We start from the raw sequence: 12,452 nt of genomic DNA, 5'->3' as shown, positions 1-12,452 counted from the left end.
GTTTAATTACAGTGGCTCAGCATAAAATTCCGGGCACACGTTCTATTGGAAGTAAAGCAGGGGGGAATTTTTTTTTACTGGTTCCTAGCTGAAAACAGTGGTTTGTTCGATTCTCCCAATCCGAAGGCTGTTGCTGTGGACTGGCAGCATAGTTGCGAGATAACAGAATACCAATGTGCTGCCAGCAGGCAGGGGCGTAGCCGGGTCTGACCCCCCCCCCCCCGGGCAAAGTGGGTGACAAGCACAAGCGTGGTCAGGTCACAGTCCAATGGGTCAAGGAGAACCAAGGAGCAGGCTAGGAATCAACGAAGAACCAGGCACACAGCGGCAACAGGTAACATACTTGTTGCACCCAGGCAGAAGTAAACTCACAGCAAGGTTTATAGAGAAAGCCTTGTTCAGGGGGCTGGGATTCTGCGAGGAGTTAGTCCTCATCAGATGCAGAGACTTCTAATCTCCCATACCTTGCTGCCAAACGAGCACTCCTTCTGTGCTTCTGCAGTAGCAGCCTCTGCTTCTGCCTCCTAAGCACAGCTGGCTCATCACTGGGTTCCCTATGAGGATCTTTAGGCTCCTCCACCTGTATGTCATTAGGCAGGGAAAGACTGGGCATTGGCTCTGCTGCCTGGTCTTCCTCGGGAGCAGCCAACTCTGGCTACTCTGTGTCCTCAGGTTCTGCCTCAGAGTCCTCTGTGTCCTGATAAGTACCATGGGGCTGGCTCATGACAAGCAACTTTGACCATGAGATGGGTAGAGAGAAATCAGAGAAAATGCTTTGTGCAAAGACCGCCATTGCTTACTGATTGATATATAAAAACAGGTCATACAGATATTCTTTAACCCATAACCATGAATGGCCATACATATATATTCATTGCCACTCAAAATAGACTATACTGACTGATAGTGTAATGCCCTGACCTGATAATAAGGCAGCTACATGTGTTCATGCTATGTGCATAAAAAGTTGCAGCTACAATCCCTGGCATTTTTAGTTAAAGACCTCTAGTAACGGACCTGAAAATGGCCTTGGATGACTGACTGTGCCATGTATGCAAGCATGGGATAAGTGGTCCAACGATGGTTTCTTTTGTCTTTCAACAGTCTGAATAGTCCAGCTTACCCTAAGCTCATCAAAGCTTGGAAGCTAAACAAGGTTAGCCTTGGTTAGTACTTGAGTAGGAGACCACGTGGGGAAGACTGGGACTGCTATATGGAGGAAGGCACTGATGACCCACCTCCACTTGTCTCTTGCCTGGAAGGCACCATGGGTAGGGTAGCCATAACTCAGTTGCAACTTGATGGCCTATTCATCTTCTTGGACTTTGGGGCAGTTTTCAAGATTCTTTTATGTTAAGGACTAATCAGTTCCTAGGGGTCTGCAACCTGCGGCTCTCCAGATGTTCATGGACTACAAATCCCATCAGCCCCTGCCAGCATGGCCAATTGGCATCTCAAATTCTGGGATTTCTGTTTTATTTTGCACTCCGTTGCCCTATCACAGTGGTGGCGAACCTATGGCCATGTTGGCAGGAGCTGATGGGATTTGTAGTCCATGAACATCTGGAGAGCCATAGGTTGCAGACTCCAAAGAGTTGGAAGGAGCCTCAGAGGCCTGTAATCCAACCCCCTGTAATCAACCCAGCATCAACCTACATCATCCCAGACAAATGTTTTTCCAGCTGGTGCTTGAAGACTGCCAGAGTGGGGGTGCTCACCCCCTCCCTAGGCAACCGATTCCACTGCTGGACTACTCTCACTGCAAATTTTTTCCCTAACATCCACTCAGTACCTTCCTGCCTGTAATTTAAACCCATTATTGTGAGTCCTCTCCTCAGCTGCCAACAGGAACAGCTCTCTGGCCTTCTCTAAGTGACAGCCTTTCAAATACAGAAGTGCAATCATGACTCCCCTCAACCTCCTATTCTGCAGACTGAACATTTTGAAGTCCCTCGGCCTTTCCTCACCGGGCTCGTTCTTCAGACCCCTGACGACCTTTCCTGCAAAGTTCCCTTTGCCTTCGGTGATGGTATCTGCACAGGGCTAATTGTCCAGAGCAGATAAGCTAGAAATACTGAGAGGTTTCTGTCACCTCTTCCGCGGAAAGATGTGGCGCTGTGCTTTCAAACTGCAGCCTTTTACACTCCTCTTTCTCTCTCTCTCATTTTTTCCCTCAAGGTCTGTCAAAATCATTAGGCCTCATTGAAGGCTATGGTGGCCGAGGTAAAGGTGGCCTGCCTGCTACCCTCTCCCCGGAGGAGGAAGAGAAGGCCAAGGGGCCGCATGAGAAATACGGCTACAATTCCTACCTCAGTGAGAAAATATCGCTGGACCGTTCCATACCCGATTATCGGCCAACCAAGTAAGTGCCCCACTCTTATACAACGTATGTCGGATTCAGACAGTCTATTTGTTTCTTCCAAATAGTTTTATTGGATTTTGAAAATATAAACGTAAAATAAATTCAATTTCTTGACACGGTCCGGTGGACAGAAAGTGAATAAAACAACACCATTTGCATATTTAACTTCTTAATGATAGACGGTCCATTTGATGTGTATGTAACAAAGTTACTGACCTGATGCCAACTCCTCAGAACCGGGGAGCGATTGGTTGGTTGTCTGCTGGCTGTAAACTCCTTCAGATATGTGGTGAACTTGGCTTAGGTTGATTTCAGTCTTGTCCAGCGTCTCGGAATGGTACTAACCCGACTTGGGAATTGGCAGAAGTAAACCACTGTACCCAGAGGTGGGATCCAACCAGTTCTCACCACTTCTCTAGAAGTGGTTACTAATTTTTTCTGAGCGCCGAGAAGGGGTTACTAAAGCAACCTCCCTGCCCAATAGGGACTGGAGGTGCGTGTGTGCGGCGGCGCCACTGTTTGAATCCCACCACCATCGGAACCTGTTATTAAATTTTTTGGATCCCACCACTGACTGTACCCAAGGACGTCGTTGAGAGTCGGTCACAGGTCTACTGGTTGTGTCATTTCAGTGTGACACAAGGTGCGGGATGCCAGCAGACCTTCACACAATCTGCATGCACTTGGCATCGGCTCTGCCCCGGTGATTTGTGAGCATGACTTTTCAGCACTTTCCCGACACAAAAACAGAGCTTGTGCACATATAGTTTTGTGTGTCATTAGGTCCTGTGCTCACAGACTGAATGCACAGAGATGGGGAATGTGGCCAGTGCGTTCATTCCTATTCCTCCTCTATGCACACTATTCCCCCCCCTATACACACACACACACACACACACACACACACACACACACACACACACACACACACACAGAGAGAGAGAGAGAGAGAGAGAGAGAGAGAGATTTAATTGTCTCATTGGGCTGGTCTCATTGTCATGTGGGCAGAACTTCATCCCACCTAAGAAAAACTTGAGGGAAACCTAGGGTGGGTAGAAGGATGATGTTCATGACAACTGGAGTTGATCCTGCCACGTCAGCATGGTAAGCCAGTGTGGTGTAGTGGTTAGAGCACTGGACTCTAGCTTGGAGAACCAGATTTGGTTCCCCGCTCCTCCACATGAGCAACAAACTCTAATCTGGTGAACTGGATTTGTTTCCCCACTCCTCTACATACAGCCTACTGGGTGAGTCACCATTCTCTCATAACTCTCTCAACCCCATCTACCTCATAAGGTGTCTGTTGTGGGAAGGGGAAGACAACTGTTAGCCCCTTTGAGACTACTTAAAGGTCGAGAAAAGCGGAGTAAAAAACCAAGTCTTCCTCTCCACTTGAGCAAATGTGGACGCATTTCTTCAGTCTAAGGTGTCTTCCCCTCCAACTTTAGCAACTCTTACTTTAAATAGTAGTGGGTGCCCTGGAGGCCTCCTTAAATTACCCCAACCATGCCTTACTACCATAGAGTTTTAGTGTGGGAAGCTTCTTCGGGAGGCATAGGCTGAACTGCACCAAGTAGCATGGTGGGTTCTCCCTCCCCAGGCTTAGATGTCACTATAAAGATCAATTAACACATTATAACACATGTTTTCCCCAACTGGACTTTGCACAGATGTGTTCTGGAAATTCTCAGCTGCATGCAGCTCAATTTGGTTTGGGATTGTGGCACGCAAGGAGATAGTTTCCCAATCTCCTGCCCCATGTCGTTGTCCCAACTAGAAATGGCCTGGAGAGGTGCTGTTTATTCACTGGGAAACTTACATGTACTGATGTCTTCACCTGTGGGGCAAACAGCAGCTCTCCTTGACCCACAGTTCAGGAAAACAGTGAGGGAAAGCTGAAACTCTTATTTACACACTGTGCTCTTAAACCAAATTGAGCCAGTACATGCTTAGGAATGAGAGTTACCGGCACTACCTGGGCAAATGCTGGAAGACTTTGAGGATGGTGCCCGGGGAGCGTGGAATTTGGGAAGGTTGCAATGTCACATCTGATGATGCTCTAGGAATTCCCCTTAATCTCTATGGCAAAGATAATGGAAACACGGAGAAATTCCTAAAGCTCCACTATGGAGTTTCCTCCATTTTTTCCCCTGCGCTTCAGTTTCTCAAGGCTGTGGGATTGGGGTCAGGGTTGTACCTGCTGTGGAGAGGCAAATGGCGAGCTAACTGCGAATTAAGTTACCAACTGGGGAATTCCACATGTACATCTAACTCAGAGTTCCCTGTGGCAGCCGTGTACGTGCTGCATGGATTTTGTAATGTATGGGTTAAGCCACACATACTTTGGTGTGTACACATCTCTTTCACATGCACTCCACAGATTTCTGCTTGTAACAATAATGCAAGCTTTGAATCAAAATTTCATTTGGTGCAATACAAAAAAAACCCTCTACAATGAAACCTTCACTTTAGCTATTATCTCCTTGTAAGTGTAGCAAGGTAACACTCATAACCTTTCTTCACCTTCTAGCAAGGCCTTGAGTATCTGTCATCAGAGCTCTTTGTCAAATACATAGTTCATCTCTCAGAGAGGAAGAGAAACGGAGAGACAAACATACAATTGCAACTGAGAAATAAATTTCAGGTCTAGAAGCACGGGGTTTCATAATTAGAGCCACAGTCACAACAGTAAATTGGATCCTACTTCTCTGTAGGTGCTTATGAGATGGCCGGATTTTGACTGCGGTTGCATATTGATGAGCGTTTGTGTAGAGCAGGCGGCTTCAAACTATAGCCCTCCAGATGTTCATAGACTACAATTCCCATCAGCCCCTACCACCATGGCCAAGTGGCAGGGCTGATTGGAATTGTAGTCCATGAACATCTGGAGGGCCATAGTTTGAAGATCCCTGTGTAGAGTGACAGTTCAGTTAAAACAGATCCACAATCTTATTAAGCCTGTGGACCCTTTTGGAACTTCGAGGCCAGAGCATGGGGGCTGCCACCAATGGCTGCCAGAGAGGGAAGCGCAGAATGGCCACCAAAAGGTGCCGGGGCCAATCACAACGGGCTGGGAGGTTGTGAGCATCTTATAGCAGAGATGGTCTCTAGGGTTGCCAGCCCAGTTCCAAACATTGCTGGTCGCATTTGGAAGCTGGAAATGACATCTTCATGCTGCGTGACTTATTGCCAAATCAACACACGCAGCTTATGAACTAGAGCCTTTCACAATGTGTGACAACAGAGAGATTGGGTTGAAAGAGTTTTAGTCATCTTTGTTCGAGAAATGCAGATATTACGTGGGCATTCCTGTTTTCATCCATGATGGGTTGGAGACGTTAACTCAAGATGTGAGTCCCTTGGAAGCGTTGACTGGGAATGTGCATCCCCCGTTGAGTACAGAACTTCTCCATTTCCAAATGTTGCAAGAGAGGGGTTGTTTCTGCACAAGTCATGTAAAATGTCCCCCCAAATAACCCAATTTTTGTTCAAACTCACCCCCTTGAAACAATTCCTGGCCCGCCATTTTCTGTTCTTCCCTGTTTTTTCCCAGTGCGTGGACAAATCAATGCTTCTATGCTTTGCAGCTGCAAATTCCCTGAGTCTTCAGTAGTCAATGCTGTGAAGATGAAATCCCCCCAAATCTTAAAAACGCTCTGAAATGCTCCAAAAACAGGGCAAGGAGCTTCTGCAGACAAGGAGAGAGCTCACAAAATGGTGCTCAGTGCAGGGAAACCAGAGAGGCTGGAAAACATGAAACCTTTTTAAAAAAACGTTTCAGCCAAAAGAATCGCTAGAAAAGAGGATACATTTAAGATGTTTTGAGGTTGCAAATAAAATGTTTTGGGGGGAAACAATGCAGAACTCCACATGGTTTATTTCCTGCCCCAAAACATTTTGATCTCTGTGTGGAAAGGGTCAGAGACTTATTTAGGGAGACGATTTTGGAGCATGGCTGAAAGAGAAATGCTTCAAGCGCCAGGGCACAGTGAGGAAAAGTCTGGCATGGTTTGGCTCCCTTCACGTACATGCTCCATTTTTGTTTAAAGAGAGACTTCAGCTCAGCCCACACATCTGTGTTTTCAGCATGGCTGGGTTAACTCATGCTTGAGAATTACCCTATTATTCCTGTCCACTCCCACCTGTCACGGTTTACCAAGTGCCTCATTGTGCAGGTGAAAATTATAACTGGCGATATAATAAGAAAAATGTCTCTGGTGTCTCTGAAAATGGGTAGGAAGGATCCCACAAATGGTAATACAATCCTTGACAATTTCATCCCAGTTGGATGGGAGCACGGAGATCATCAGAAACTCATTTCCCATGGAAACAAAGGACAGAATATTTTTAAAAAGTAACATACATTACTTCCATCTCAATTATTATTTCATCTTCTAGACCAGGGGTAGGGAACCTGCAGCTCGAGAGCCGCATGCGGCTCTTCTGCCCTTGCACTGCGGCTCCACGAGCCGAGCCACCGGCTTCATCCTTGCCCGCCCTGCAGGCAGCAGGACGGGCGCACCAATTGCCCGTGGCCGGCTGGGCAGCGCTGCAGGTTTCCCCTCTCGCCTGCCTTGTTCGAGCGGGGCGGGCGCTTTCCCGGCAGCCGGCAAGGCCGAGCCGCTGGCCCCATCCTTGCCCACCCTGCAGGCAGCAGGGTGGGTGCATCCATGCGCTTCTCAGAATGAGTGGAGTAAAAGGTAAAAAACCCCAATATATACAGTGTTATCTTTATTTTAAATGTCAAAAATTATTTGCAGCTCCAAGTGTTTTCTTTTCCCGTGAAAAACGGGTCCAAATGGCTCTTTGAGTGTTAAAGGTTCCCTACCCCTGTTCTAGACCGTCTCAAATTCTGGGATTTCGGTTTTATTTTGCACTCCGTTGCCCTATCACAGTGGTGGCGAACCTATGGCACGGGTGCCAGAGGTGGCACTCAGAGCCCACTCTGTGGGCACGTGCAACAGAGTCCCCCCCCCCACACACACACACATCTAGGCTGGCCTGATCCGCTGGGCTCGATTATTAGCATTAAACCTAAGACCTAGTTTTGGGGAAGCAGTGTAGGTAACCATGTTAAGCGCTGTTAAACCCCACTGATTTTCATGTGAAGAACTAAAGCGCGATCCTTTACCTGGGAGTAAGCTCGGTTACTGGCAATGGGGCTTGCTTCTGAGCAAACCCTCCTAGGGTCGTGATTCACCTGTTGGAAGAGTTGCGCAGTTGCTTCAAAGCAAAGCCACCGACTATCACCAAGCTTACTCCCGAGTAATACACGCCTCGGAGCCAACCGCTTTTTCTAAACTAAAACCTCAGCATTCAGGTTCCATTGCCATGTTGGCACTTTGCGATAAATAAGTGGCTTTTGGGTTGCCATTTGGGCACTCGGTCTCGAAAAGGTTCGCCACCACTGCCCTATCAGAAAGGAGAGATTGTGCATTAGCAGTACCGTCATTATGTATGATTTATGACTGGAAAATGTTACTGTTCACTTTTTGGGTGATTGTACTGTATTGATATTATTGATTGCGAGCTACCTTAAGGCTGCTTTGGCAGGGCAGAGGGGGGGGGAATATAAATATAAATAAATAAATAAATATTAGTGGAGAGTATGTTTAAAATTACTGCAATGAGCAAAACCAGGGAAAATGTTTTGAGCTCTTCACTGTTCTATAGATTGCAACATGTTTTGATAATTTCATGGAATATTTTTTTCGAAAAAAAAAATCAGTTTAAAATGGTTAACTCGGATATCTTAGATGCAAGTCTAAGGGGTTTAGCTTTAATGGGTTTCAAATTGCTGCATTAGCAAGGAAAATGGTTAAAAAACCCCTCTGGCTGAGGAGCGTTCCAGACTGTGCATTAATTTAGTCTGCAAACACACAGAGACTAATACAAATTGCTAGGCAATTTAGCAAGCTCACAGATTCAGGGGCGCACGCCAGTTTTGCTGTGTGCTCATTTCTGAGCTGTCATTTGCTTAAAAGGGAGGAAAAAAAGACGAATACACTTTTTTTTCCTGTACAAAACACTTTGACCTTTTTCTTGAACTAAGCAGTAATCCAACAGGAACATGCCACCAAAAAGAACCCATGCTTAAATTTCAGCAGAACCTCAGCTAACTTTAGAACTGGTTATAGAAGCGATTATTTCTTCACAGGTAGCGATGGCTGCTCAGTAAGATGGATAGAAATGAGGTCCAGAATGTTGAAGAAGGAATGGAACCTCCATATTCAGAGATAGCATATCTTTGAATATCTGTTGCTGCGGGGCAACAGTGGCAATGGTGAGCTTTGGCCTCTGGAATCCGCTTCTGGTAATTTCAGGAGACCTGGTTAGTCTAGCGCAGGGATGGCGAACCTTTTCGAGACCGAGTGCCCAAATTGCTACCCAAAACCCACTTATGTATCGCAAAGTGCCAACATGGCAATTTAACCTGAGTACTGAGGTTTTAGTTTAGAAAAAACAGTTGGCTCTGAGGTGTGAGTTACTTGGGAGTAAGCTTGGAGGTAGTCAGTGGTAGTCGGTGCGTTACTTGGGAGTAAGCTTGGTGGTAGTCGGAAGATGACAAGCCCCTTCCCCCTGCCCCCAGGGTGGATGGGCCTCAACCTTTTGGGCTGCGTAAGCTTATTGGGACCTATTGAGGTTTCTCGATGACAGGGAGGCTTTTTGGCTTTGTGAGCCATCCCATGCCGCAGGGAAGCGGCGGTCAGATGCAGCCACGGCACCGTGGCTCGGCGCCCAGCTTGTGTATGTGGCTGCCCGACTGGCTTGAGTAGTATTTGTAAGGTAGGAGGCCTTCGGGTGGTCTTTTTACATTAAATTAAACCATTGCGAGAATTTTGTCTGGGTAATGGACGATCTATCTTTTGCCACATTGCATTGGAACATCCACTCTTGGACTGCAACTCCTGGTAGAGGAGGATCTAGTGAGCCAATTGTGATAGGATACCAGTTAATAATGCCTTTAAAATGGGATGACCAGGTTGAATTTTCTTGTGATCATCTTGAAACATTGTTTGGACAGCAAATGCCTTAACAGTTCAGGTGCTTGGGAGCAACAGCCGCAGAAGGCCATTGCTTTCACATCCTGCATGTGAGCTCCCAATGGCACCTGGTGGGCCACTGCGAGTAGCAGAGAGCTGGACTAGATGGACTCTGGTCTGATCCAGCTGGCTTGTTCTTATGTTCTTAAATTGGTGGTTGCTATGTGCCGTGATCGGGCAGCAGAAAAGGGTAATCCGGGTGCCACCCGATGTATGATCCAGCAGCCTTAGGTGTTTCGTTTTTGTTTATTTGTTTTTGCAGTGTTTCATTAACCGATGTAATGTAAAGTGGGGGAGCTGCCAATGCAACCAAGAGGTAATTTGCATGTGGTCCAATTCCAGAATTGGTTTTAGAAAACCACTTGCTGAAATTGGAATGGACTACAACACAGAGCAGGGTAAGATACCAGTGTAATGAAAAGAACCACAGGGGGACCATCTATTCTCATCCCTTTAAAACAGAACCTCATTCAATCTGGTATGCTTGATTACCTTTTCAAATATGACTGTTGAAGTTTGGAAAGCCATAAGCTTCATCCGATGCAGTGTAATGGTGGAGCCTTCTAAACACACAACGCAAAGCAAATGTGAGGTGTTATATTGTTCTTCCTCACTCCTTCCTTCCTGAAATGGTACTTTCCCTCCATGTTGTGGTTTCCCTTAGAATCTTTTGTTCTATTTATTTAGTTCATTTTTATCCCAATCCCCCCCCCATAAGGTGCTCAGGATAGCATTCATTGGACTTCCTTCTGCCATTTTGCTCTCACAACAACCCTGTGAGGTAGGCGAAGCTGAAAGGGTAAAGCCACCTCATGAGCTTCTGTGGCAGAATGAGAATTCAAAAGTGGAACTCACAGATCCTAATCTAACACTCTAATCCATAGGTGTCAAGCTCGTGGCCCTCCATATGTTATGGACTACAGTTCCCATCATCCCCTGCCAGCATCATGCTGGCAGGGGATGATGGGAACTGTAGTCCATAACATATGGAGGGCCACGAGCTTGACACCTGGGCTGAGTCTAATCACTATGCTATGCTTGTTCTTGGGGCCATCATGACTCACTCTTTATTTAGTGTATTTACTTTTCATCTGCCATTGAGTCTCAAGGCAGATTACACCTCTCCTCCATTAATTTGTCTAATAATTCCCCCCTTGAAGTCACTAAGGCTGTTGGCCACCCTTGTCCTTTGTTGAAGTGGATTCTGTATATTAACGATGTGCTGCGTGAACTTTGAAAGGAAATCCTTCGAGGACTTCTGGTGGAACGGCGTTTTGATCTGGTGGAGCCTTTTGTGAGCTCCCAGACTACACGTTGCTGATAGGGGCTACTTTGCCAGCTGGAGAGCAAGTTTTTCTTAGCTCTTGCCTCCCCAGATATTGGGCACCTTGAGCTTGACAGGTGGACTGGAAGGGTCCGGATTTTAGACTCACTAGTTCTGAGAAAACCCCAAATCAGCAGTGTGAGTGAGGCGTTGTGTTCTTGGGAACAACCTCCCCCCCCCTCCTTTTTTGCTTTTCTTATCGTTACTCCTTTCTTTCCCTCCTTATCTTCTCTCTTTTTTATCTTTTTTATTTTTCACTAGCAAGTGGCGGGTGGGGGGGAGAGAGAAAATAAATCTCTCCACATTTGCTTGCCAGTTAATTTCATTGGGCGCTAAACTGAGAACATAGCACAATTTTCTGGCAGAACAATATGTGTGAAAAGAGAACAGCCACTCGGGAAGAACTTTGAAGGCACTGTTTGCAAAATGCCAGTTTAGCAGGCCGGTGCCTCTCTTGGCTCTCTCGGCGGGTACATTGGCCGATTATCCCCGCCGATTATCCCCACCCTCGCCCCACTTTGGCACAAAAAGTCGCGCCTGAAGAGCTCTCGCTTTCACTGTGGAAAGTGAGAAGCTCGTGCAGCGCAAGAGGAAGCGTGTCGGGACGAGAACTCTTGCCCCAACGCGCCTCCTCTCTCAGCGCACCTCAAAGAGGGAGCACTTCTTGCCCCAACTTATTGTTTCTGGTCCCACTGCGCACCCCAGTACTGGTGAGTACCAGTTACCAGTACAGGATTTAGAGCAGTGGTGGCGAACCTTTGGCACTCCAGATGTTATGGACTACAATTCCATCAGTCCCTGCCAGCATGGCCAAGGGGCTGATGGGAATTGTAGTCCATAACATCTGGAGTGCCAAAGGTTCGCCACCATGGAGTTAGAGTAATCAGCCTTTATCTCAGCCAGTGAGCTGAGGGAGACCCAAGGTAGTGCTCATTGGTGGGGGACTGGCAGTGGTGGGATTCAAACAGTGGCGTAATGCCAATGGGGCTGGGCAGGGCACGACAGGGCCTGGCTAGGCATTCTGGGGGCGGGGCACTCCTGGGCGGGGCTGTGGCAAGGACGCAGGGCGCGCGCGCCCCAGGTGCAGTTCCCCTTCGCCCCACCTCTAGATTCAAATAATGACTGTTTAAAGCATAGATGTCAAACTCGCAGCCCTCCAGATGTTATGGACTACAGTTCCCATCATCCCCTGACAGAGTCATGCTGTCAGGGGATGATGGGAACTGTAGTCCATAATATCTGGAGGGCTGCGAGTTTGACATCTGTGGTTTAAAGTATTAGAAAAGCAATATACCGAAAGGTAGTGTATTATTTCTTTTTTATATATAATTATATTGATTGATTTTAAATAATAACATAAGGAGAGAAACCAAAAACTGTTTACAATTGTTAACATATTACAAACATATCTAATTGTCTATCTCTCTCAACCCCCCAACTAAAACATCCTATATTGCCTCCCTCCTTCCCATATTTCCCTCCCTCCCTACTTTCTACTTCCCCTTCAGATTCCTATAACTACTTTATCTATTCCACTTTAAAGTAAACTAACAGAGAGGGAGAGATCCAAAATCCTTAATCTAAAAGTATAGTTTAAACTCCTCTCTTTCCAATATAAATTTCAAGGGAAAAAAAGAAAATGAAAAATCTTTACCTATAATACTTTCCCAACCTTTATACCAATGAACAAAAAAAATAGAATTACTATATATTGTATTATTTC

At 46.5% G+C, this 12,452-nt stretch overlaps 1 protein-coding gene across 1 annotated transcript in view; it reads left to right on the top strand.

Moving 5' to 3' along the window:
- The window catches only part of GALNT17 (polypeptide N-acetylgalactosaminyltransferase 17), a 206,986-nt gene that overhangs the window by 79,328 nt on the left and 115,206 nt on the right, over positions 1–12,452 (top strand). The window contains exon 2 of the mRNA XM_048519282.1: positions 2,179–2,362. Within this exon, the coding sequence (XP_048375239.1) occupies positions 2,179–2,362 (184 nt within the window). The remainder of the gene's footprint in view (positions 1–2,178; positions 2,363–12,452) is intronic.

The sequence above is a fragment of the Sphaerodactylus townsendi genome, linkage group LG16 (assembly GCF_021028975.2).
Source record: "Sphaerodactylus townsendi isolate TG3544 linkage group LG16, MPM_Stown_v2.3, whole genome shotgun sequence".
Lineage (NCBI taxonomy): Eukaryota > Metazoa > Chordata > Lepidosauria > Squamata > Sphaerodactylidae > Sphaerodactylus > Sphaerodactylus townsendi.
This window is presented reverse-complemented; position numbering and strand designations above follow the sequence as displayed.